The sequence below is a fragment of the Pseudorca crassidens genome, chromosome 3, assembly GCF_039906515.1.
Source record: "Pseudorca crassidens isolate mPseCra1 chromosome 3, mPseCra1.hap1, whole genome shotgun sequence".
NCBI lineage: Eukaryota > Metazoa > Chordata > Mammalia > Artiodactyla > Delphinidae > Pseudorca > Pseudorca crassidens.
In genome coordinates this window covers 27097996-27125249 of record NC_090298.1, presented here as the reverse complement: position 1 = coordinate 27125249, position 27254 = coordinate 27097996, and the positions used below count along the sequence as shown (strand labels likewise).

At 36.7% G+C, this 27254-nt stretch overlaps 1 protein-coding gene and 1 long non-coding RNA gene across 4 annotated transcripts in view; one reads left to right on the top strand and one right to left on the bottom strand.

Moving 5' to 3' along the window:
- Positions 1–27254, bottom strand: part of LOC137221185 (uncharacterized) — a 386417-nt gene that overhangs the window by 272968 nt on the left and 86195 nt on the right. The window lies entirely within an intron of this gene.
- ZFR (zinc finger RNA binding protein) overlaps positions 1–27254 on the top strand; it is a 75397-nt gene that overhangs the window by 2897 nt on the left and 45246 nt on the right. For 2 of the 3 annotated variants that reach the window (XR_010941910.1, XM_067730466.1), the window contains exons 3-7: positions 13829–13852; positions 15536–15818; positions 17536–17680; positions 20413–20631; positions 26628–26875. Coding sequence is in view for 2 of the 3 variants with exons in the window: in XM_067730466.1 (XP_067586567.1) it covers positions 13829–13852; positions 15536–15818; positions 17536–17680; positions 20413–20631; positions 26628–26875 (919 nt within the window). In the remaining variant the exon portion in view is untranslated. The remainder of the gene's footprint in view (positions 1–13828; positions 13853–15535; positions 15819–17535; positions 17681–20412; positions 20632–26627; positions 26876–27254) is intronic. The other variant, XM_067730467.1, reaches the window with a different exon arrangement.

Below are 27254 nucleotides of genomic sequence, written 5' to 3'. Positions count from 1 at the left end.
GGAAATCATTAAAATGTAACTTTGAGACATGGAAGACCAAGGCTTACTTTGCAAAAAAGAATTTTTTTTGAAGGATGTAAACTTAAGGAGATCTTAAACATTTATCTGTAGATTATGTGAATAGTTGCTTCACCTGTCGTTGAGTGCAGATAACTGAGAGTAACTATTCTAAGTCTAGATTTAATTCCGGTTCTTAGTTTTCTTGGTTACCACTATGTGAGGTATTTGATTAAATTTATTTTAAATTTAGACTTTCTTTTTGCTTGTTAATATTTGAGATTTATAATGGCATACTAAGTATCAAAGTTCTTTAAGAGATGTTGTAAAGATCTCTTATAAGTTCTACTACTAATAACCTTTAGATAAACCAGGTTTTTCTTTTGTATAATACATATTAAATATTTTTGTGGTAAGCATTTATTCAGTCTTTGTGCTACACGTTCCATCAGCTACTGATTGCTTTTCTTCCTGCTTCTGTATTTTTTTAAGGCTAGTAAATAAACCTATTGGTGCCATTTGCCACTATTGCAAATGTAATCTTTTCTTACCTTTCATGTGCTTTTTTCCCCTTGGCAGTGACAAAATCAGAAAGGTTTTAAGTATTAATTATTGTGTTTATAAGTATATATTTCTGGTAGAATGTTAATTTGGGGTGTGTAGGACAAGGCAGATCTCAAGCATGATGAAAAAACAGGAATGGCTTCATGGCAGAAAGGGAACTTGGTTAGATAGGTAACTACTTCAGTAGAGTACCTTTTTTGTTTGAGAAGATATACTTAAAAACTTTTAGACAGACATTAATTTTATAATAAATTTTGAAAAAAATGATTTCAACAGTTGTAAGAACTTACGGTAGCAAAGAATGTGAGAAAGATAATTCTCAGTGGAAAAAACTTTCTAATTAACTATCATAGGATCAAATGAGTTTTTTTGTCTCCTTCATTGGCAGTTTTACAGAAGTTCTCATAGGAGTTCTTCAGTTTTTGAAGGGGATTTGTGGCATAAACAAATATGCTATGTATATGTAATATAAACTAAAGTAATCCCATTATATCCCACTATGAATAGGACATAACTTTTTCTTGGAGAGTTTTAAACAGCTAGTTTCTTGTATTCTTTAGAAAAGCCTTGGTCATATCTTTCTTGTCACCTTTCTATCTACTCAAGATGCTTGTCTGTTAACCTGCATAACCTAAATGTTTAGCTTGTGCTTAAACTAATTTTCTTTGTTCTATCTATAGCTCTTAGTGTATCATTGGTATCTGAATGTTATTCTACCTTCAATAAAGTTAGCTATTTAAAATAATCATTCGCCAACATTTTTTTACCCTTTTAATATCTAGAATTAATTGAGTTCAGAAATTTTATAGAGTAATGATTGTATAAAGGTACAAAATAATTGCCCCCATATTCTTAGGATCTCAGCAAATGTTGTTAAATAATAAATGTTTAAGTGGATTTCGACTGTTGTCTGGACATTAGCTTAAATTAAGTATCTGTTAGTCAAAAGAAGGCATCTCATCTAGTGATTCTTGAGATGTCTTTAGGACATCTGTTCCTAAAGGATAAGTATCTTTTCACATCACTAAGATAACTTGGGTAGGTTGATTGGCCAGTGAATTTTCCTCCTCTTTTTTGCTTTTTATTTGAATGTAGAGTTAAGAATATTGTATCTTGAAGGAAAGAATAAAAGTAACACTAGTAAGGTAGAAAGAAGTAATCACTAACTGAGATGGTGAGAAAACCAGGTGAACAGGTTTTTGAAACCGATCTTAGTGATGGAAATTTACTGGCTCTACCAAAAAAAAAATTACTGCAACTGCTAATTATATCAGCTCCTCCACTGTTGAATCAGAGATCTTAGGATTCATATTGCATGAATGAATTTGAAATAATGAAAATTTTCTTTCCAAAAGGATTAGTGCTTTTACAATGATGATATATATCCTGTATATGTTATTAATAGCCTTAAGAGTAGGATGAGGGAGACTAGCCCTGTATAGAATGCTTAAAGTGTATGCTTGACTGTGTTTTTATAACGTGCCTCACAGTATACTATAATGAAAAGGCTTTGGATTTGAATCTCAACTCTATCTCTTTAGACACTTATGCAAGTCACCTAATCTTTCTACAACTCAGTTTCCTCAACTAACTTGCTTTGAGGTGAAGTTATTAAATATGAACCTTCCTAGCCTAGTGCTTGATTTTCAGTAGGCATTTTACCAATGCTAGTTTTCTATAGAGATTTGTATAATAATACTAAAAGGGTTTTAAAAGCTCTCCATAGTTGATGGCTATCATACACTTAATACATAGAGCTTCATAATCTCAAATGTTTTAAAAGTAGGTACTTGAGTATCAATTGGAGGCCTCAGTTTCAGTGTCAGTTTAATAGGGACCTCCAAGTTTTTAATTGTTTGCAAGCAACATGATTATAATCAACAGACTAATATGAGAAATAATAAGAGTTCAAATTTTCTGGATCTAAGATCACTCCTGTTTCAGCAATGTTGAATTAATTAGATTATCAAATTTCAAATAAGTCCTTTTTATATAGCCACAGAATCTATTAAGTAGAAATAAAACTAATGAGATATACAAAACACTTTAAGAAAAAAATACAGTAGGCTATAAAGGGCATAAAAGAAGACAAATAATTGAAGATGGGCTGTGTTCATGCAGTGAAAAAAATCAATACTATCAAGTTATCAATTTTCTCCTAAGTAGTCTATATGTTTAATGTAATTGCAATAAAAATCACAACAGGCTTTTTGGGGTAACTTGATAAAGGAGTTCTCATGTTGATAGTGAAGAGAGTATTTGTCCAAAAGTAGTCATGACAGTCTTGTAAGATCATAAGGAAGGTCTTGTATTGGCGGGGACCAAAAGATGTTATTAAACAGGAAAATGTGGTATTGGTAGAGGGATAGACAAATAGATCATTGGCTTAAAATAGCCCAGAAATAGATGTATGCTTATGGGCAGTTGGATTAGAATATATAGCTGTTTAAGTAGAGGTATTTGTCAAAAAAAAGCAAATCAACCAAATTATTATTCAGAAGTACACCATCAGGATAATCAGAAGACAGTCCTTGGGCTTATAAATGTAGTAATTGACAAAGTATGTTAGAATTACTAGAATGAGATTAAAGGTGAGGAGTGCGCCAACAACATTGTCCTTGGCATCACTCTATCAGAATTAGGTTCGTTGTTCCGAGTATAACATTTCTTAGTGTTTTGTGAAAGCTGTGTGCAGTGCAGCTCTTAATTCATCCTTACAGAGGGCGAATTAATGAAGCAAAGAACACTGGGCTTTTTTGTTGTTTTAGTATTAGTCTCCTCATGTAATATATACATTAAAATACGTTCATAGGGAGTAACTTACAGTATGCATAGTCCCTGCTTTCAAGGAGTTTACACTCCTGGGGGATGAGGGTAGGGGCAGGTATACCTCCAGGTAACTATGCCATGATAGCGATCATAACTGAGTTTTAATGAAATACTAAAATGGGGAATTGGAGGATTCTGACTATGGAGTTTGGGGTAGGCTTCATGGTCTTTAATTCTGAAAATGGAGGGAAGGTCATTTTAGACAAAATGTGTTGAACCAAGATAGGAATGAATTAAATCCACCCCCCACTCCTCCCCGCTGGCTGCGCTGTGTGGCATGTGGGATCTTAGTTCCCAGACCAGGGATTGAACCCTAGCCCTCGGCTGTGAAAGTGCTGAGTCCTAACCACTGGACTGCCAGGGAATTACCTAAATTAAATTCTTGATATGGTTGATAGTTGGTGGGTTCTGAAGTCAGGCTAGCTGAGCTGAATCCAGGATCCCTCTACTATTTGTCATGTGACATTGGGCAAACAGTCCTTTGGTGCTTGAGTTTCTTCATCTGTAAATTAGAGATAATACTAATAATTACCTCATAGGATTGAAATTTTAAAAAAATTCTCCGTCGAAGTATGGTATATATAAAAAGAACTGCACATATAATAAGAATATAGCTTGATGAAATGTCATAAGCTGGACACACCTGTATAACCAGCACCCAATCAAAAAAACAACACTATCAGCATCCCTGGAGGCCTCTACAGTCTCCATTGTGATTTGAGAATTCAATGAGATAAAATTTGTAAAGTGCTCAGAATAGCCCCTGCATACATATATCTCCATCAATGTTAATATCATATTGAGTAGACATTTGGAAATTGAGCTCAAAAGAGGGATAAGGGTCGTAGTGTAAATCCGAATATCATCCATATGGTGGTGATCCACCATTATAGGTGTGAGCATGGATGAAACCAGAGAAAGTACAGTGCCTGTCGTACATCAAACATTTAGTAAACGTTTTTTGAATGAGTGGGAAAAAAAATAGAACAAAGCCATGGTTACAAACTTGGGGGACATCTGTGTTTAAAGTAGGGGCAAAGAAAGAAGCAAATACTGAGACAGGGTCGGGGTGGGCAGAGAGCTGGGAGAATGTAGTGTTCATAAAAACCAAAAGAAGATGGAGTAATCAGCAATGTTAGGGTTTTAGAGAGGCTGGATAAAGGATTGATAGTTAGCAAGATCTTTGGTATAATTTTCATGGGCAGCCAGTATAGAAAAACTAGAATCTGATCGTTTGGAGCTACAGAAAGACAAGCATAAAATTTCGCATAAGATAGGTCTTGTAGTCGAATTTAGTATTCAAATAAATTTTTTTGTTGCTGTTGTTGACGTGTAGTTGATTTACAGTGTTGTGTGAATTTCTGCTGTATAGCAAAGCGGCTCAATTATACACATGTATACATTCTTTTCCATTATGATTTATCCCAGGATATTGAATATAGTTCCCTGTGCTATACAGTTGTTTATCCACAGATAAATTCTTGAGTGTTCTAGAGGTTAAATGGGCTTAAAGTATTTGGAAGCACTGTTTTTGAAGATGGATTAAATGAAAATAAAATTTTTAATTCATTTTTTATTTCTGGGAAAAGATACTGTGCCTGAACCACCCCCTCCCGTCCTTGGAAAAATTGTCTTCCACGAAACCAGTCCCTGGTGCCAAAAACGTTGGGGACCACTGACCTAAAAGGATAGTAAAATAGTGAAATAATTGGAGGATGTTGCATTGTCTAAAGTATTGCATTGTCTATCAAGAAGGTATGAAAGAAAGGAGAGATGATGCTGTCTTTAATAGTTGGCTTTTAGTTTTCCTTCAACACAGTTGAGGAGTCAGAATTACTAATTCTCTGTTCATACTGGCAAAGGGAAGAAAGTTAACACAAGACGATATTTGACAACTCTTAGCTAAATAAGATAAATACAAAAATAGCACCACTCTAGACAAATGATAATGGTGAAATTAATTGTATAAGCAAAATCTCAGCCTAAGAGTCTATAGATACAATGTCCTAGATGATTTTTTTCAAACTGAAGAATCAGTGAGTGAAAAATACATTTATAAGGATAAAAAAGGAAAGTAAGGTATTCTCATCTAGTTAACAGGAAGAACTTCATTATGTAATATTCTGTGACAAGTTCCAGAACATCCCATTTTGCTAAAAGTATATGTGGCAGAAATCTTTCATGTTTTGTGATGTTTGTGAACCAAAATTTACTCGATATGGTTCATTAGTGGACAGATGCTTAAGGCAGATATGTATACAAAGGTAGTTGGAAGGAAATAGATGGTGTAAAATTTTAAAAATTCTTTAGATCATTCCAAAGGAAAAAACTGATAATGTTTTACAGTTATGGAGCAAAGTAGATGACCATCTCTCTTCAACAAAATATGAGCCATAAAACATTTCAAAACTTTTTTAAGCATTGCATTTTGACAATTCAAATGCAGGAAGATGAACCCAAAGTAATGGCGGGTTAGAACTTATTAGAAAAATATTTGAAATGTGGAATTAGCATTTATGGGATGGACATGTTCCATGTTCATGCATGAAAGTTGATGAGCAGTTATGTTCAGAGAACATGGTGCATTTTGTGTATATGTGGAATAAAAATTTGGGTTTATTGTACTCTGTATTTAAAATTTTCTAATAGTATTTTCATTATCCCTTATTCTTATGTAAATTGTCAAATGACCTCAAAAATACAGAAAATGTAAGAGGTCCAATGGACCCAAATGATATTTCTCCTGGCATGTTGAGAGTTAAAAGATGTCAAGAAAACTGTCAACGGTTTTCATATGTTATTTAACCACCCTCCCTCCCTTGTAGTCTACCCATCTAAAGAGTTGGTAGAAATTTTAGGATTAGTTATTTTATTTGTTCTAGTTTTTAAGAAGAAAATAGAGCCTGAATTTAAATTTCTTCTAAAATTCTACAATGATGCAGTTATTGTTTTAATAGCACTGTGAAGGTTAATGGGAGCATGACATTACAATAACAAGTTTAGGGAATATTTAAAGGTGGTTTGTCTTTGGGATTATTCCATGAGAAAGTTTAATTTTGCATCATTCTCAACATTATAAAATACTAAATGTAAAGATAAATTTGTCAGTGATTTTGTAGATACGTAAAACGCCATAATTTGACCTAGAAAAGTCCAGCAATGTTGAGCATTAAATTTGGACTAATGGAAAGGTTAAATTTTGTTTTGTGTGCCAAGAGAAAGACAGAAAAAAAGTTTTATCAGTTACTTTACCATTTTATGCAAAATTGAAACAAACACATACAAAGTATGTTTTCCAGGGGAGTAAAAGCACATTTAATAATGTAAGTGACAGGAGCTGCCTACATTTTCTTGCCTGAGACTTGTTTCCCTCATGGCCTTTCAGAAATGAAACATTCCGCATTTGTCCTATAGTGGTTCCTTTAGAAATTTAGCATATTTCACTTAGTCTAAAGTTAATCATCACCTTTATTCTCCTAAACAATACGAGGACTTAAAATGTTTTAACTTTGGTCAGTCCACTCCTGATTTTTGTGCTTTTGTTGTACTATATTTCAGATGTTCTTAACCCCACAACTGTTGTTGAACAAAATTATTGTTTTATATAGCTAGTATTTAAATTTGCCTTCGTATTTACCACTTTTTTTATTATTATTTAATATTCATTCCCTCAGATCATTTTCATTCTTCCTAAAGTAAATCTTTGAGAATGTCCTTTAATGTGGGTCTACTGATAACAATGTTTTTTTGGTTTTTCTCTGTTTTTTAATCTCAAAATATCTTCATTTCACCCTTCTCATTCTTGAGAAGTCATCACTTAGTTTCTAGGGATTTTTTTTCCTCAAGCTACTCGTGCTTCTCTCTCTTTGGTGTTTACAGTTTCACTCAGATGCGTCTTGGTGAGAACTCCTTATTTAATCCTACTTAGGGTTAGTTGGGGGCTCCTGGATCTGAGGATTGTTATATCAGACATTCTATTTAGATGTTTCCTCTCTCCCTTTTTCTTCATTTGCAACTCCAATGAGTTGTAAGTTACCATTTTTTATTCTTTTCTCTTGGTCTTTTAACCTCTTTAATATCTTTCATCTCTTTGTGTGCCTTCTGAGTAATTTTTATAGATTTTTTTTTTGCCAGCTATGTCTAATCAGTTACATAATGCCTTTCTGAGTTTCTGATTATAATTTTTATATACTGTATTTCATTTCTGGAAATTCTGTTTTTTTTTTTTTTTTAATTCATCTGGTTGTTTTTGATTGAACTCTTAGTTCTTGGTCTTGGTTTTCATAGTCTCTTTAAGTGTACTTATTTTATATTTCGTATCCAATACTAATACTTGTAGTCTTTTTTTTTTTTTTTTTCCCAAACTCTTGCTCCTAGTATCTTGTTTCCTTATGGGTTTTGTTTGTGATTTTTGATTGAGATCTCCTCTTTTTTGGAACATGGTAGCATTAGAGAGGAATGAGCATTTTGTGGTACCTGGAAGGAAATAAATAAATAAATAAACGCCAAACCAAGTAGTTAGTTTTCCTGGTCAGCTAATGTGAATTCCAGAGCCCAAAGTAGAGGAGTGCTGGCTTTTTGTTAAGAATTATCAGGAGAGGGCTTCCCTGGTGGCACAGTGGTTGAGAGTCTGCCTGCCAATGCAGGGGACGTGGGTTCATGCCTCGGTCTGGGAAGATCCCACATGCCACGGAGTGGCTGGGACCGTGAGCCATGGCCGCTGAGCCTGCACGTCTGGAGCCTGTGCTCTGCACAGTGAGAGGCCCACGTACAGCAAAAAAAAAAAAAAAAAAAAAAGAATTATCAGGAGAGGCTTTTCTCTCTTTTACTTGGAGCCAAGGCTGAAACAGGAAAGTTTCCTTACAGTTCTCCCTTAAAGGGGGAAGTGAGCTTTTTCCTAATTCACCTTCTGTTAGTTTTGTGTGGGAGTTCCAAAATTCTAAGCCATTACTTCCCTATGCCTTTGATGTCTCTGCTAACATAGAAAATATTTGTACAGCAGCACACCAGGTAAACTGGGAGGAGATTTGGAGCCCTAGATAAGACTATTACACAGCTGTAGGCAGCATACTTGGGGCTCTGGCCACTTTTTCAGTGCTCATTTTACCAGAGAACAAGTACTATTTCCATGTCATAAGATAGAAGGAAACATTTTGCTTAAAGGGGCAGTAAGTAAAGAGCAGGAAAATGAATGGTGAATACCATTACAGACTCTAAGTTAATGTTCTGTATCGTAAAATGGTGGTTCTCAAACTTTTTGGTTTGGGGACCCTTCTAACCTCTAATTATTAAAAACCCCCAAAAGCTTTTGCTTATGCAGATTATATAATATTTACTATTTTAGAAATTTTTAAAATATTTATTAAATTGTTTTAAAATAGTAAAAATACCACTACATGCTAACCAGAAATATCTTTATGCAAAATAACTATATTCCAACCACTGAAAAAGTAGTAAGATGAGAAGCATTGTTTAACATTTCTACAAATCTTTTTTTTTTTTTTTTTTTTTTTGTGGTGGTACGCGGGCCTCTTACTGTTGTGGCCTCTCCCGTTGTGGAGCACAGGCTCCGGACGCACAGGCTCTGGACGTGCAGGCTCAGCGGCCACAGCTTACGTGCCTAGCTGCTCCGTGGCATGTGGGATCTTCCCGGACCGGGGCACAAACCCGTGTCCCCTGCATCGGCAGGCGGACTCAACCACTGCGCCACCAGGGAAGCCGCCTCTACAAATCTTTTTAATATCTCAATTAAGATGGTTGGATTCTCATACCTGCTTCTGCATTGTCTGTTGCAGTAAATTGTTTGGATTAAAATATATGAAGGCAATCTGTAATTGAAAAGGGAGAACCAACCTCCTGAGCCCTCTGAAACGGTCTTAGGGACCCTCAGCGGTCCTTGGATCACATTTTGAGAACCACTGTTGTATAGAAACTAACGGAGGTGTAGGATACCGCTTATGCGGATGAGCCATTTGTACACATAAGTTATTTTAATTTCAGTAGTGACTATAAATTTAGTAGTGTAGTATGAAGCCAGGTCATATTAATGGAATTCAAAAGCACTTAGAGATGGGCCTGAAGTTGGATATAGATTAGGGTTGAGGCCAGAAATGTAGATATTAGAGTTGTGTTGGGATAACTAAAAAGGAGTATTTAAATTCGGGGTTGGTTTTTTGGTCATTGAAGTTGCCAGCTTGAGAATTCTATTCTGATATCTTTCTGCTTATCTTTCATTACTCCCAGAGTAATGCATTAATTAATTAAAAATAGTATAGAAGGGCTTAATGAAAACAACAGTCCCTTATTTTCCTTCTCCCTGCCTCCCAGTTCCCCACCTTTAACGCATTTTGGTTTTATTTCTAACCTCCATATCACTAAATAGTATGCTGCTTTTTTATGTCTTAATTTATCAACTTTATGCATTATAGTTTGATTTCTTACAATCATGGTTAGGATTTCGTACATACTCTCTCATGCTTCTCATTTCTCCTCCCAGATTCAGTGATAATGATTATTTCTGTTGCTTCAAACAATACACACCAATTCTAGTTCCATCAAAGGTAGACAGTATCTTGGTACTCTCTAAGAATCTTGAAACCCTTGTGCTTTACTTTCCCTCTCTCTCCACCCCATCCCCCAACTCAGCTCTCGTTTTCCTTGTGATAACACTTATATTGTGTTCTGTAATCATAGTTTATCTTCCGTGATTTAGGTTGATTCTAAAATCTTAAAGCAGAAAACTGTTTCATTATTATGACTGTAAATAGTATTTACTCTGGAACCAAGTACTGTTCTAGGATTAGAATTCCTCATGTATTCCATTTTTACAACCCTGTATCACTTAATAGAGAATTTTTGCAGGGTCAATTTCAAACAGATTTTTCCTTTTTTACACCCTACTAATTGCTCAACTGAGATCATGACTTTTCTTGAGCAGTTTCATATTTCCTGAAGTCTTTCATTACCCTTTTTTCACACAAATCTTCTTGGTGCCTTGATTATATCATGAGATTTTCCCAGGCTCTTGGTCTGCTGTCTATTGTCCAGTCATCTGTTTTCCTAGACATCCTTCTCCTGGAGGCTTCTGTCCTTCCTTTGATTTCAGTCTCATAAACTTACTGCCTTTCTGGGCCTGCTGCATAGCTGCCGACCTGGGCTTTTATCTGTCTCCTGAGTTTGAATCCACTGTGTGTAGGATCCCATTATATCTTTCTTGTTTTATTTTTTGCTGAAGTACATTTTCATGTAGCTTCCTAAGAAAAGGCATGTGGGAGGTAAACTCCTTCATACCTTGAATGTCAAAATCATTATTCTGTGTTAATAGTTTAACTGGGTGCAGAATTGTACATTGATAATCATTTTCCCTTGAATTTTGAAGATATTACCCTTTTGGCCTCCAGCCACTGGTGTTATCAGTAAGTCTGATTTTCATTTACTTGTATGTAGGTGATCTGTTTTTCTTCTCTCCCGGAGATTTAAAGGATCTTTTTTTTTGTCTTGTGTTATGAAATGCTATCAATATATGTCTCTCAGTGTTGTTCTTTCATTTCTGTTTTATACTCCGTAGATACTTGAATTTGAAAATACGGGCCTCCCTTCAATAGTGGGAAATTTCTTAATTTCTTCCATCTGCTTTTTTTCTTTACTCTAGAATTCCTTTTTGTTGGAATATTAGACCTGCTATATTTATCCATTCTCTTTTCTTTTGTCTTTATCTTGTCCATGTCCTTCAACTTTATCTTCTAACTAGTGTAAAATTCTTGTTTTATGGATACAAATTAGAGATTTTTAAAATTCTTATCTGTTGCTTTGAGATATCCATTTCCCATGGGTTCATTCTTATTTCTTTTGCAGTTTATAGTAGGTTTTCTTTAAACATCTGGTGATTTTAGCTGGCTGTTTATTTCGGTAAGGCTTCTGGCTGGCCTCACTTTTTGGTAAGCAAGTAGGGAGCAGACCATTAACCTCCAGCTTAAGTTCAGAAATATGAAGGATGTTTTTACTCTTCAATATTAATAATTTCCTAAATACTCTCCCCCCCGCCTCCCACCGCCAAGAGAAATACCCTTCCATTTTATGTCTGATTGTTTCTTTTTCTTTTTGGTATCTTTTTGTTTGTTTGTTTGTTTGTTTATTTTTGGTGGCATTGCGTCTTCGTTGCTGCGCACACGGGCTTTCTCTAGTTGTGGCGAGCGGGGGGCTGCTCTTCATTGCGGTACACAGGCTTCTCATTGCGGTGGCTTTTCTTGTTGCAGCATGTGGGCTCAGTATTTGTGGCTTGCGGGCTCTAGAGTGCAGGCTCAGTAGTTGTGGCACACTGGCTTAGTTGCTCCGTGGCATGTGGGATCTTCCCGGACCAGGGCTCAAACCCGTGTCCCCTGCATTGGCAGGTGGATTCTTTTTTGTGGTATGCGGGCCTCTCACTGTTGTGGTCTCTCCCGTTGCGGAGCACAGGCTCCGGATGCGCAGGCTCAGCGGCCATGGCTCACGGGCCTAGCCGCTCTGCGGCATGTGGGATCTTCCCAGACCGGGGCACGAACCCGTGTTCCCTGCATCGGCAGGCGGACTCTGAACCACTGCACCACCAGAGAAGTCCCTGTCTGATTGTTTCTTAAACTTTCTTACCCATGTTGTTTATATATTTGTTTCATAATTTATTATTTAATTTGTCCCAGTTTAAAACTGACTGAAGCTGATATGATTTAATTTATTCACAAAAGGATATTACCATCTAAGTAAAAGCTTCTGCTCTACTGGATGCTTAGTAAATGAAAATCTTCTCATATTTCACAAATTATTTTTAATGGCACAAGATTTGGGATTTTATGTCCTGTTCTATTTAAGTTAAAAAATATATATTTATTTTTGGCCACACGGCTTGTGGGATTTTAGTTCCACAACCAGGGGTTGAACTGAGGCCCTTGGCAGTGAGAGCACGGAGTCCTAACCACTGGACCGCCAGGGAATTCCCTATTTAAGAAATCATTTAAAGACAGTTAAAAGTCTTACATTTTATGTAGGGATATAATTTAACACCTTTTATTCTCACACCCCAGACTAGGCAAAAACCTTGATTTGAACTGTTTCAACTTAAGACTAATTTTTATGTAAACTAATTTGAACTTGACCTGAATTTTTAAAAATTAATTTACTTATTTAGACTTAGCTACTTGATACTTAATTGAACGGCTATAGTCCAGTGTAGTCATCTATGTCATGTGAAAGGCAGTTTTCCTAAAGGTATTTGAAATTGGAAGAGAATTTCCCAGATGGGTCTAAGATAACAAATCAGAGAATCTTTATTCTGAATAGTAGTCAGCTGCCCTAGCCCTTGACCCCCTGGGAACTGGGACTGGATCATCATTCTTCATGATGCTTTGGTGGAGCATGTTGTTCCAGCCCGGATGATGGTTAGGGACCTGGCTCTACAGAGCAAGTTAGGTTAGACAGCCCTAGGGATGTCTATGGTAATTGCTAAATGCGCTGGCATCTTTTTATATGATTCCTGGGAAGGGTGACTATAAAATTTATTGTTCAAACTGAGACACATAGGAGAGTGAGAATACTATTAATAATTATGCTGGGGCAATAAGCATAAACCAGAGCACAAGGTCATCCCTTCCTGAGTCGCATGGACTTTTAAAGATCAGTGGCAGGCTTCCCTGGTGGCGCAGTGGTTGAGAGTCCGCCTGCCAATGCAGGGGATGCGGGTTCGTGCCCTGGTCCGGGAAGATCCCACATGCCACGGAGCGGCTGGGCCCGTGAGCCATGGCCACTGAGCCTGCACGTCCGGAGCCTGTGCTCCGCAACGGGAGAGGCCACAACAGTGAGAGGCCCACGTACCGCAAAAAAAAAAAAAGATCAGTGGCAGTTTAAGTCAAATTGCCTGCCTAGTGTACTTGACATTCCTATTCTACTCCAACTTTTGTTTTTTGTCCTATAGGACATGTCTTGGGGACCATGAAATGTGAACAGATACTCGATAAAGAGCAGTGGGATGAATGAAAAGAGTATAGGAATTCAAGACTGTCTGAATTTTACATAACCATGTAGCCTCTATGTGGGAAATCTTATCAGTAAATGTTAAATACAAGTTTTGCAGAACTGGTGTATTTATATTTTAAACATAATTCTTTTTCTCAGTTCTAGGAATTTTGAAGAAGTATATGTTATTGGAATTTTTCTTAAGGACGTGGAATTATCCATTGAAAATGTCAATGCCCAACCAATTTCCCACTATTACCGTTTAAACTTCCCTTTTCCTGTCTTATAATTGGCATATATGTAGGAAATGTTAGCTAATTTTAGTATCAAAATGTGGAAAACCTCATCCAAATAGAAATTATAAGAGTTTCTTTGGACTCTGTTCTAAGTTTTTGTTTTTTTTTCTTTTTCATATTGGGCTGAAATCTGCCACCCTTCCATCCATTGGTTCTAGTTCTGTTCTCTGGAGCAGCATGGAGTAAGTCTCTTCTATTAGAAGGCAGCTATCATATCTTCCAAGGTCACTTTTTCTAGACTGAATGTCCCTAGGTCCTCTACTTTTATGTGAAATAATACCCATACTTATAAACTTCATATTGATTCCCTTTGAACACATCCTAATTATCAGTGTTTTCCATAATACAGTTAAAATATGATGGCCCCAGATTTTAATTCTGTGCCATATTTTTTTTTGGTATTGTGCATACCAGTGAAGAATACCCTGTACTATAACCCATGAATCAAACACTCTAGTTTATTAGTGCAGCTTCAGCTTACGTCAGGTATTTTTTTCTTAGCTATTCTTAACTGTTGGCTCATATTAAAACTTATGGTCAGGGCTTCCCTGGTGGCGCAGTGGTTGAGAGTCCGCCTGCCGATGCAGGGGACACGGGTTCGTGCCCCGGTCTGGGAAGATCCCGCATGCCGCGGAGCAGCTGGGCTCGTGAGCCATGGCCGCTGAGCCTGCGCGTCCGGAGCCTGTGCTCCGCAACGGGAGAGGCCACAACAGTGAGAGGCCCGCGTACCGCCAAAAAAAAAAAAAAAAAACTTATGGTCAGGTAAATAACTGTTGGGGCTCTCCTTTTTTCAAGAAGGCATTTTTCTGCCTTGGTAATACAGATTTAGCAAGTGTGATTGTGAATGTATTACTTAAGAGAACCTAAAACAACAAAAACGTTTTCATTTGCTAACATTTGTGGGCCTGGTTTTATGTGATATAGGCTCTCAATTTAAAAATTAAAGTAAATGCTATTTTAACTTTAGCTGAAGATTCATTTGATTTACAGTTTTAGAAACTTTTTGTCTCTCTGAGGTTTAAATGTTATGATTGCAAAGCATCTGACTTAGGTCTCCTTTTGCAACATGTGCTACTTTTTAAGAGAAAAAGAAATGTGTGTAATGAATTGCTGCCTGAAACCTGGAAAATTTATCTAAAATAATAGATATTCCATTGTAAATTCTGTACCTTAGAGCAGGATTTCTCAACCTCAGCACTGTTGACATTCTTCGGATAATTCTTTGTTGTGGATAGCTGTCCTTTATGTAACAGCATCACTGGCCTCTACCCACTAAATACCAGTAGCACACATCACCACCTCCTCCGCAGTTTAACCATCAAAAATATCTCCAGACATGGCCAGATATCTCCTGGAGGGCAAAATCTCCCCTAGCGGAGAACCACTGCCTTACAGCATCAGAAGTATTTAAGTCATCTCGGTAATAGTTTCTACCTTAAATGTTTTCCATAATTGGAGTTAGAATACAATATTTTTCTTGATATGATTTCCTTGTAGAGATTTTTTTTAACTATAGTACATAATAAAGAACTATACATATAACAAATACTTTTTTAAGTTCCTAGGTTGATCAGTTTTTTCTTTCTTCCTAATACTTCTTATCCCAGTTTGTCCTCCCTGCTTTGTGATATGATCTTTGATCTGAAACATATGTGTGACCATCTAATTTATTCAGATTAAGGAATGAAAATTATGCAACAATAACAAATAGGGTGTTGGTTAGGTGGTTTATTAAGCTCAAATACCTGTTCTTTTGTAGTCCATGATTAAATTATTGGGAAATGTGCTTTTGATTTAAGTTGATTAAACTCCTAGATTTTAAAAATTAAATTGTATTATGTTTATTCTTCTACTCCACGATATAGCCAGCAGCCAGCTTCGGGTGTAGCCTACTCTCATCCAACTACGGTTGCTAGCTACACTGTCCATCAGGCTCCAGTAGCTGCTCACACAGTTACTGCTGCCTATGCACCAGCAGCCGCCACAGTTGCAGTTGCCAGGCCTGCTCCAGTAGCTGTTGCAGCTGCTGCAACAGCTGCTGCATATGGAGGGTACCCCACTGCACACACAGCAACTGACTATGGTTATACACAGAGGCAACAAGAAGCACCTCCACCACCGCCCCCAGCTACTACACAAAACTACCAGGTAAGAAAACTACTTTCATTAGCCTTAACATATAGGTTCAGCGGCTTCAGTATTTAATGTAATGTCCAAGCCAATGCTTCTCAAATTTGGGTCTTCCAAAATATACCTCTAATGATACAGAAAAGTGAGTGTGTATTCCTATAATTTGGGGGTATACTCCAAGCATTAAGTTTCCTTGCAGTGAATTTTATATTAATAATCCCCCAGTGCATTGCACTCCACTCTATATATATGTTTGCTTTAATTAAAAAAATATAGTAATTGGGACTTCCCTGGCAGTCCAGTGGTTAAGATTCTGCGCTTCCACTGCAGGGGGCGCAGGTTCGATCCCTGGTCAGGGAACTAAGGTTGCACATGCCACATGGCGTGGCCAAAAAAAAAAGATACATTAATTACTGGTTAAGTATTTTAATTTCATTACAAGTTTTTGAGAAAAATTAAGACATATAGGGTCTTCTGCCCCTTCTTTAAAATTTTTATTTATTTATTTTAGGGTCTTCTGCCTCTTGTTGGTACTATGGCATTATTTATCCACTTGGGACACCCCTGTGTCTCCTATTTTGAGAACCATGAGCCTCAGCTGAATAGGACAAATTACATAGTGCCTTCTTGAAACTTATCAAGGGTGGAAATTCTATTGCCTAAATGTACATTCTTCCCTCAAGGTGTTCTTTCTTAGTTTGTAATAGAAATTGATCCTGCTCTTAATTCATCTAATTGCTTCTTGTTAGGTTTATAGGGACATAAAGATCTAAGTCTGTTTATGGTAATATAATTCTCTTTATGTCTGATATGACACTAAATTACTACCTGCTTATTTAATTAAATTTGGCCCTAATCCTTTATCCCATTTTTTGTTTGTTTGCTTTTAGGATCTGTTTTTTAAACTTTGGTCCTTCTGGACTTTGCCTGTTTTTAAATATTCTTTCTAAAATACGGGGATTTATTTTGTTAACTAAGAAACTGACATGAATCAGCAATATTAGTATTTGCTATTAATATTTAGCAGGTTACTAAACTCAGGATTACTTTAACATGTGTGATTGTTTTCATTATGTCCAGAGACAGAATATAATAAATTTTATTGGTTTTGATAGGATGTATGAAGCCCATCATTTTCTGGGCCCTGCCAAATCTTTCTGCCTTTTCTCCTGCATACATCAGGTGTACCTCCCCAGTTCTCCTCATTATATGCAGTGCCAGAATTCACCCAGCTCTCCGTGATCTTCCTTGCCTTGGAGATTTATATTTAGCGTTCCTTTCCCTTGGAACCTCTGTTCCCCTTTCCTCCACCTGGAAGCTCCTACTCATCATTATGTTAATGAATAGTAGTAAATAAGGAAGAATGAAAAGAAAGCTGGAACAGTCACAAAGCTTAGAACACCCAGGTGTTCTTTACTGTGGCATCCATCTTTAAGGCAGATCCGCCAAGCAATTTTTTAATAAAATTAATTTTTTAAAAAAATAATGCTTATTTTAAAATTTTGATGATTTTTCTAATTGTAAAAGTTAAGCATACTGCTTAAAATGGTTTTGACCTTATTTGATGAAGTCCAAAATGAATGCCCTTTGTATTGAATTTGAATCTTCTGTCTCTGTTCATACATATTTAGGCTTTTGTTTTCTTTTATTGCGTTTTTAATATAGTAAAGATGAAGGTTTTTTTCCGTCTGCCACTTCACTCATAGCAAGATTTTCTTTCATTCTCTTTCTTTAGGACTCGTACTCATATGTAAGATCCACAGCTCCTGCTGTAGCTTATGATAGTAAGCAGTACTACCAACAACCAACAGCAACTGCAGCTGCTGTAGCTGCTGCCGCCCAGCCTCAGCCTTCTGTTGCTGAGACCTACTATCAGACAGGTGGGTTTTATTAACATATGCCCTTTCATTGTACACTATTGAGACATATTATTCAAGGTGTTTTTTAACGAAAATATGCTTTTGAATCCATCTAAACTCATTGTGTTATATTACCTTGAGGGGCAGGTTCTAACCATGTCCTTCTCTTTCTCCACAAGAATGCCTTTGAGTCCCAAAGAGAGAAGATCTTGGAGGCAATTCATAATCATGTCCTTCCTTCCTGAAAGTGTATTTCATATCTGTTCTTCAGATTATAGTTCTTTTCCTGTTGAAATAAGCTGTACAAAAGAAGTTGTGGCAATAACTTCTGGCCACCTTCTTCTCGTTGTCTGAAATGCCCAGACATAACTGCTGACTGCCTTTGTAACTAGTGGAGGCCCTAGTATGGTTTCCATTTTGTGGACCCTTTTTTTTTTGGCCATGCCGTGCAGCTTGTGGGATTAATAGTTCCCCAACCGGGGATTGAATCCGGGCCCTCAGCAGTGAAAGCTCGGAGTCTTAACCACTCCAACTGCCAGGGAATTCCTGTGGACCCATACTTTTAACTCATCTTTCTCTGATCTGTAATGACAGTTGGTTCCGTTACCAGCCATTGATATTACAGTATGTATTAATGGTTTGAATGCAGGAAGTATTTTGTCTGCAAAGAAGCCTACATATTTGTAGTCTTTAAAAGATAGGTTTTTTTCATAGAGATTTAATTGAGAACTTTTAAAGCAAAGCTCTCTTAGTTCTGAAAAATAGCAACTCCTTTACTTTAATTTTTTTTTTTTTTTTTTTGCGGTATGCGGACCTCTCACTGTTGTGGCCTCTCCCGTTGCGGAGCACAGGCTTCGGACGCGCAGGCTCAGCGGCCATGGCTCACGGGCCCAGCCGCTCCGTGGCATGTGGGATCTTCCCGGACTGGGGCACGAACCTGTGTCCCCTGCATCAGCAGGCGGACTCTCAACCACTGCGCCACCAGGGAAGCCCTGATTTATTTTTGAGTAATACTTTTTTATTACTATTTATTTTATTTTATTATTTTTTGGCTGCATTGGGTCTTCGTTGCTGTGCACGGGCTTTCTCTAGTTGTGGCGAGCGGGGGCTGCTCTTTGTTTTGGTGCACAGGTTTCTCATTGTGGTAGCTTCTCTTGTTGCAGAACGTGGGCTCTAGGCGCATGGGCTTCAGTAGTTGTGGCTCACAGCCTCAGTAGTTGTGGCTCACGGGATCTAGAGCTCAGGCTCAGTAGTTGTGGTGCACAGGCTCAGTTGCTCCGCAGCATGTGGGATCTTCCCAGCCCAGGGCTCAAACCCATGTACCCTACATTAGCAAGTGGATTCTTTTTTTTTTTTTTTTTTTTTTTTTTCCTGTACACTGGCCTCTCACTGTTGTGGCCTCTCCCGTTGTGGAGCACAGGCTTCGGGCGTGCAGGCCCAGCGGCCACGCCTCACGGGCCCAGCCGCTCCGCGGCGAGTGGGATCCTCCCGGACCGGGGCATGAACCCGCATCCCCTGCATCGGCAGGTGGACTCTCAACCACTGCGCCACCAGGGAAGCCCAGCAAGTGGATTCTTAACCACTGTGCCACCAGGGAAGTCCTGACTCAGATCTTTCTAGGGTACTTTTAGTTCTAAGATTGATTTTACGAGTCCCTTAAAAGTGGTTTAAAAATATTTTGCATTATAATGACCCTGACTTTTCTTATCGTCTCTTTTCTAATGATTTGTGGGTACAGTGAACTATAATGAACTTCCTGATTAGTTACCAAGGTTAAATAGATTGTGCTTAAGAGTACTAAAGTGATCTAAGAGTCAGAAGACCTTGGTGTAGTCTGAACTCTGACATTGACCATGTGACTTCTGTGAATCATTTAGCTCCTGGACATCAGGGTTTTTTGGTAAAATGTTGTACTCTTCTATATGTTGTGTGGATCAAATTTCATGCTATGTGTAGGAAAAGTTTTATAAACTCTTAAGTGCTATTTATTTCAAATACTTTTACTTAACTAGGCATGAAATGAGTTTGGCCCCTGATATTTGGGCCTTTCTCAGAAAATTACATTTGTATGCTTTACTGATTATTAATAACAGATTAATTATTAATTTAGTGATAATAAGTCTCATAGATTCTTAAAGTATACATTTGTTTTAATATGTTCAGGGGCAGTGGAAAGTTTAGCAGAGACATTAATGGTAGCCATTTAAGAACAGCTGACTCATGCTATTGACATTTGAAGAATTAAGTCAGTAGCACCTTGTGGGTTGTAATTAGATTGAAGTTCACTATGGATAAAATCAGTAAAATGCCATGAATAGTATATGAAAAAGTTCCATGTAATTAAACATTGAGAACTTCACTGTGACTTAAATTATACTTTGAGACTCTCTCTATTCTGTTCCCAATATTAAGCATAACTCTCAAGTAGACTGACTAGCCCAAATACACACATACACACACATACCCTTTTCTAAAAACTTTGTTTATTGCTAACATGTTTTAAATAGTGCTGGTGTTTTAGTTGGAAATTTTGAACAATGTCATTTTGGAAATATGTAAAAAGCATATGTGGAGGGATAGTAAATTTATACAGATGCTATATTTTATTAAGTTGGTGATAAGAATTTTATCAAGAAGAAATTGCTAACATAAAATTTACAGTTAATGATGTTTACATTTTTTTTCTAGGATACTGGTACAGTAACTATAGTGGTTCACCCTTCTAATTTTCTGATGTCTCTTTCCCAATTTAGCCCCTAAAGCAGGTTATAGCCAAGGTGCAACTCAGTATACACAAGCCCAGCAAACTCGACAAGTGACAGCCATAAAACCAGCCACACCAAGTCCAGCTACCACTACTTTCTCCATTTATCCTGTATCCTCCACCGTACAGCCAGTAGCAGCTGCAGCTACTGTGGTGCCGTCCTATACCCAGAGTGCTACTTATAGTACCACGGCAGTTACTTATTCTGGTAAGGCTGATAAACTGTGTTTAAATGAGTAACCAAATTAAAAAGAGACTCACCAAGAAACTATCTTGATTTTCTATGGAATGATCTTACTCCCAGTAGCAAGAATTGGATTAATTGATAGGCGTTAATACAAATATATGTGCATAATGTGACAAATGAACCATAATCGAAGTTGTAAGGGTTTTTTTGGTTTGTTTTTTATTAATTAGATAAAATAACACCTAGTATTCTACAGGGTCATTTCCTGTCTGACTTTTCCAAATGAGTTTGAAAGTTCAAAGTTAACTTCAGGAAATAACCACTGACAGATTCTTTATATTGTTTTTTCCAGCTCTCAAGAAGCTATATCTTCATATTTATCCTCAGGAATAAGTAACCTTGAAAATATTGGGGGCCTTTATAAACATCCATAAGATGATGGTTATATAACACATCTCTTGGAAGGACAGAGCAGATTTATTTTCCTTAAATAATCATATATTTTCCCGGGAGAAGAATAATTACTAAAACCTTCTTGCTGTGCCCATTGCTCTTCCTAATTTCCAGCTGAGGTACTTTGTAGTGTTGCAGTGATGAAAGTCACACATGGCTTTTTTGAAGACACTTAGCCTTGTATTACTGCATGGTTTGTTGTTGTTTTGCATTTTATTTATTCCTTAATATGCTGTCTTGTTCCATGGAGGATTTAAGGTGACATAGGCCGTTGAATTTCTTACCTCTTGATGTTTTTGTGGTAGCCTAGCTACTGAATTTCTAAACTATTTTTTTATTTTTTAGAGATTTTTTTATCTCTTACCCTATGTCAAATCCTGTGCTTGGTGCTAGGGATAGAAATCAGGCAGGCATGATGTATTTGGGATCAACAGTTACTGTGGCTGGAATACAGGATACATGGGGTAACTATCAGGAGCTGAGGCTGGAAATGTCAGTGTGGAAAGTTTTGTAGGGTCTGCTGTGGTGTCTGTGTTTATCCTGTGGGCAGACAGGGTGCTAAAGAGGAGATCTCAAGAAGGGGAGCAATGGGAACACATTTATAAGTTAATTAAGACAGCCATGTGGAAATGAACTGGCATGAGGAGATGTTGTTATTCGGGATTGCCCAGTTACAACTTTTCTGCCTTTCTCTGATTAGCTAGTTATAAGTGTAAATGGAGTTATTTCAATGAAATCTGTTTGGACACTAAAAAAAAAAAATCCACATTAGCTTTAACAAAATAAGGAATACGATAGTATCCTTTCCTACTCCTTGTTTCTCTCTTGACTGTGCTCCTTCTCCCACTATCTTTTCTCTGTCTCAGTGTTTGTCTCTCTCAGTTGCTTGAATATACCTTACACAGAATGAAGATAATTATTTTTATTTACTGCTTTATTATGTAAGTAATACATCATTTTAAACCTTGAAAGTATGGATTAAAAAAGGAGAAAAAATTAAATTACTAGACATCTACCCCTAGACATTAATTACCATTAACATTTTAGTGCATGTCCTTCTAGACTTTCTTCCATGGGACTATGCATATATAAACATGGTTTCTTTATAAAAATGAATTTGTCTTGTATCTACTGTAGTGTAAACTCCTTTCCTCATTGTGAATGTTCTTTCTAAGTATAGAAATATACCATTCCTTGGTTTCATGTTTTTTCCCCAATTTTAGAAAATTTTAATTCTGCAGAAAAGTGAAAAAATATTATAGTACAACAAATGCCCGCACAACATTTACCTAGACTCACCAAGTATTATTTTAATACATTTGCTTTATCTCGCCTCTCTTTAAACATATTTTCAAATGGTTCAGCAGTGTTTTATAAGTTGCAGGCAACATGGTGCTTTGCCTAGAATTCTTCCACATGTATTTCCTAAGAATAGGGGCATTCTTTTATATAGCCACAATTCAGATAAGGAATTGGACATGGATATTATCTAATAAATTTTCTCCAGTTGTCCACAAATGTCTTTTATGGCTGGGCTTTCTCTGTGGTTAATGTATTTGTGTTTGTGCTTTGTTTTAAATTTAGGGTCCAGTCAAGGATTATGGGTTGTATTTGGTTGTTAGTTTCAGTTTCCTTTAATGTAGAATAACCCCTGTTTTTATCTTGTCTTTCATGACCTTGATGTTTTTGAAGAGTTCAGACCAGTCTTGTAGAATATCCCACAATCTAGATTTACCTGATTGCTTTTATGTTTAGATTCTGGCAGCTTTTTAGTTAATTAAACTACCTATGTGAGCATTACATTTCAGCACATCAGGTGCACAAAATAAATGTCAGTTTATTCCTTATTGATGGTGCCAAGTATAATCACTGATTAAAGTGGTGACTACCAGATCTTTCCATTGTAAAGTTACCTTTTTCCATTTTATCATTAACCAAGTAATCTGTGGGCCTATTGCTCAACTACCTTTCTCTCTAAGGTGTTAGATCCTATGAAAATCTCAGTAACTGAATCAGGTTCTCCAATGGTGAATGCAAAATCCTTTTACTAAGAATCAATGTAAAAGGATTTGGATTCTTAGACATTCTTCCCTAAAAAGGAGTCCCCTCACCCTTTCTTTTTTAGTATTACTGTGGGCTCCTTTTTTATTCAGTGTAGTATCCATTGCTTTCATTTTTCTTTCTGAGGCACACAGTGTCCCAAATTTGGCCAGTGGGATCCTTTTCAAACCAACTCTGAGTCTTTTGAATTTGGCATCATTTGTCTTTGAGCACTTCTTTCCTTTCTGGCACAGTAAGATGTTATTCTGCCTGGTTCACCATTGTATCCCTAGCATCCAGCATAGCATTTGACATAGGGTAAGAGATAAAAAACCTCTGAGAAATAAAAAAATATTTTTAAAATTCAGTAGCTAGGCTTCTAACAGCCAAGATGCAACAAAACATCAAGAGATAAGAACTGAAATTGCCCATATCACCCTAAATCCTGCGCAGAACAAGACAGTGTATTAAGGAATAAATAAAATGCAAAACCACAACAAACTTTGAGCCTTTCCTGCCCTAGACTCACAATTAGCCATTTCACAAAGGAGCGCCTTGGTTTCTGCATGGCATTGGTATTTAGAAACCAAGATCTATGCTTAGAAAAACATAGTTTTTAATGACTAATACTGTCTTATTGTATGCATGTACCACATTTTAAAGGTTCTTTTTGGGGACACTTAGTTTCATATTAAGGAAAAACTAGAAACGACACTAGGTAAACATCCTTTTATGTAAAGATTTGTGTGTTTGCCAGTTGTTTCCCTAGGATAAATTCCTAGATTTGGAACTGTTACATCAGAGTATATACACTTTTTAAGGAACATGTGATACACAATGTGAAATTGCCATCCAGGGAGATCATTATTAGGGCTTCTGAATTCTGTATCTGCAATTTTATATCAGCTACAACTTAAGTCAGCTATTCTTCTTATCTCATTAAAAATGAGTTCTAGAGTATTGGTACCTACGAAATGATGACTTGTAGTATGATGCATTTACTGTTGAAGTGATAATTTTTGTTTCTGATACCATACCTTTAAAAATTATATTTTAACTGCTATAATTATGCAACTTTCGAATTGACAGGTATTTATAATAAAGGTGCTTTTTAAGTGAAACTGTTTTAGCATTTCCAGATTGAGCTTTTACTTAATTTAGAGACACATCCTTATATTTATTTTCCCATAGTGCTTTATAAGAAATGTACGTTTGTTTCCTAGTATAGGAGATTTAAAGGTGTTCCTTAGCAGAATTCCAGAACCTTCAGCCTACCTTTCAGTTTATGCTTTGATTTTTTTTTTTAAAAAGCTAAGTAGTAAGCTATAATTAAGCTTACCTTTTTATTAGTTTTAGACTACATGTGTACAAATGAAGGTTATTTTGTAAATATTATGCTTAACCTAGTGATTTTTGTTGTTTAAATAACACAGAGGACCTTATGATCTCTTAGCCTCAGTTTTTTCATCTCTAAAGTAAGTATAGTAATACCTGCAATACCTAACTTATAGTTCTGTTGTGAGACTTCACTGTGTCTGGAACACTGCCTCCCATATTGTGAATTCTCAATTTTAAACCTAGGGAATTCCCTGGCGTTTCCAATGGTTAGGACTCAGCGCTCTCACTGCTGTAGGCCTGGGTTCAATCCCTGGTTGGGGAACTAAGATCCCGCAAGCCGTGAGAGGTGCTGCCAAAGGAACAAAAAAAACCCCTAGAAGTCCTGGTCATCCAGCATTGTAGGATGCTGCTGCCCTTATTCTCCTTTTTATTTTCTTGATACATAATTCCTGAAGTTATATTTTAAGTGGCATGTTTACAGTTCCTACACACAACTAGTCATTTGGAAATTTTATATTAATAAAGATTTTATATAGAAATTATGGTCCTAACCAGTAATAATCCACAAGTAGCTTTGTTATTTTAAAAATCAGACAATTTTATGGTGTTGTTTAAAGAGCGAAATTTAAACTGTACATGTTTCCGACTATAAATGTGCAAGTATTTGGCTGAGCTTAATTATATTCTTTTATCACAAACTTCAGTAATAGAGGCCACTGGTAGGACTGACAAAGAATTTATTGATTTTTATAGAATTTTTCTTTTAACCAATTATACCAAGTGTTTTCTAATTTTTAGAACTCTGTTCATATGCTTATTATTGATGTGTTTACCTGCTTCTTTCTACTTTCATTTTTAGGTGTTTTCTTCGTTACCACATTTTCTTTCTTTATATCTTCGTAAGCATTTATATAATTCAATAACCTGACATAAAAGTCTATGAAGGTTTTTCATAAAAGTTGCCCAACTACTTTCTCTCTCCCTCTCTCTCTCTCTCTCTCTCTCTCTCTCTCTCAATCTGTCTGCTTTCAGATTCCTATGATTCTGATTTCCCATGCATCTTAACCTTCACCTTTCCAATTCTTATTTTCTCCCCTGTGTGTGTAATATATATTGGAGTCAACGTGTCATAAGTCTTTACTCCTCAGTATAGCAGCCTGCATTTGAGATACCAAAAAGTTCAGTTTTCCTTAAGTCGTTCTCCTGTGCCATCATGGCAACTAGGAATCTCTCTCTTGAGCCTTAACTCTTGGCTCACTCATTTCCACTTTAGGGGAAAGGATGATAATTAGGGAGTCCAGCAAATTTCCAGAGATCTTAGTTTAGGAAGCAGTAAGTTTTCCAGTTTTGTGATAACATAATCATAACATTACACCATGTATATATTATATCAATAACTAGTCTAATGTGTTACTCATCAAAGACTTTGAACAATGGAAATGGATAGAATCCATACATTTAACCAGAAAATTCAGTGCTTTTTCACCTTTTGGAAGATGAGAACCAGTGTATTTGGTTCTTTATTTCAAAATCTTTTCTTTGTCGTCCTAGATGTTCATCTGAACTCCAACTCCATATTATGGACTTCTGCTAAGCTTCATTCACCTTGCCTCTCCAGACCAGCTTCTATCAGCTCCTTGCTTTTATTGGTTGCACAACCCATCAGTCAGTCCCTGGGATTCAGAATCTTGGTGTCATCTTTGTGTGTTTTCCTCTTCTTTCACATATTTTATCCTCTAAGCCACCAAGCATGTAAAATCTTACTTTCATGACTTCCTTCTTTTTTCCTTTCTAATATCCTAGTTCAGACTCTTCCTCAAATCCAGCACTTCCCAAATTATTCAGAGGAATTCTGCTTGGGGAAATACTAATAATAGGTTCTATAACCACATAAGTTTATCAAGCCTATCACTTCCCTCCAACGGAACTATAAGCCTTCTTGAAAGCAGTGTCCAAGTCTTATTCTTACTTCATATCTCCATGACACCTGGCACGTATTGCGTAAATACTATGTTGGTTGACTTACATTAAAAGGAAGATAAGTGAGATTTTTTTTCCCCAGGTTTTGTAAATAGGCACATGAAAACCTACCTTTATTAGCAGCATTTATTGGATTTACATTCACAGCATTTATCTTGGCCTTTTATAATTATGTAATATAACCTTTGTTTGATTTTATCTGTAAGGTACATCTTATTCAGGTTACGAAGCAGCCGTCTATTCAGCTGCATCCTCCTACTACCAACAACAGCAGCAGCAACAGAAGCAGGCGGCGGCGGCGGCGGCAGCAGCTGCTGCAACAGCTGCTTGGACAGGGACCACCTTCACTAAAAAAGCACCATTCCAAAATAAACAACTGAAACCAAAACAGCCTCCCAAACCACCCCAGATTCACTATTGTGATGTTTGTAAGATCAGCTGTGCTGGACCACAGGTACTTATGTTGTATGCTTTACCATGAGTCTTCAGTGGTTGGGTTTTTTGTTTTTTGGTTTTTTTCCTGTTGGTAAACTTAAAATAAGTGATTTAGGGAAGAGTCTATTTATAAAATCTAGTGAGTTCAGCTCCCTTCCCAACTTTATTTGTTAATACTTTATTTAAGGGTATCTAGTTTTCGTATAAAACTTTGATAAGCAGTTTGGTGGACAAAAGGCATAGTATTTGAAAAGATCAGATTTTGACTCTTTAGTAGTTTCTTCCAGTTATATCCACTCCCACCCTTGCCCAACCTGTGTACCTTCTTTTTAATTTACTAGATTAGTTCTGTCTACTTTTCAAAACAGAATTTGTAGGGTATTTTCAGTTACCAGCAT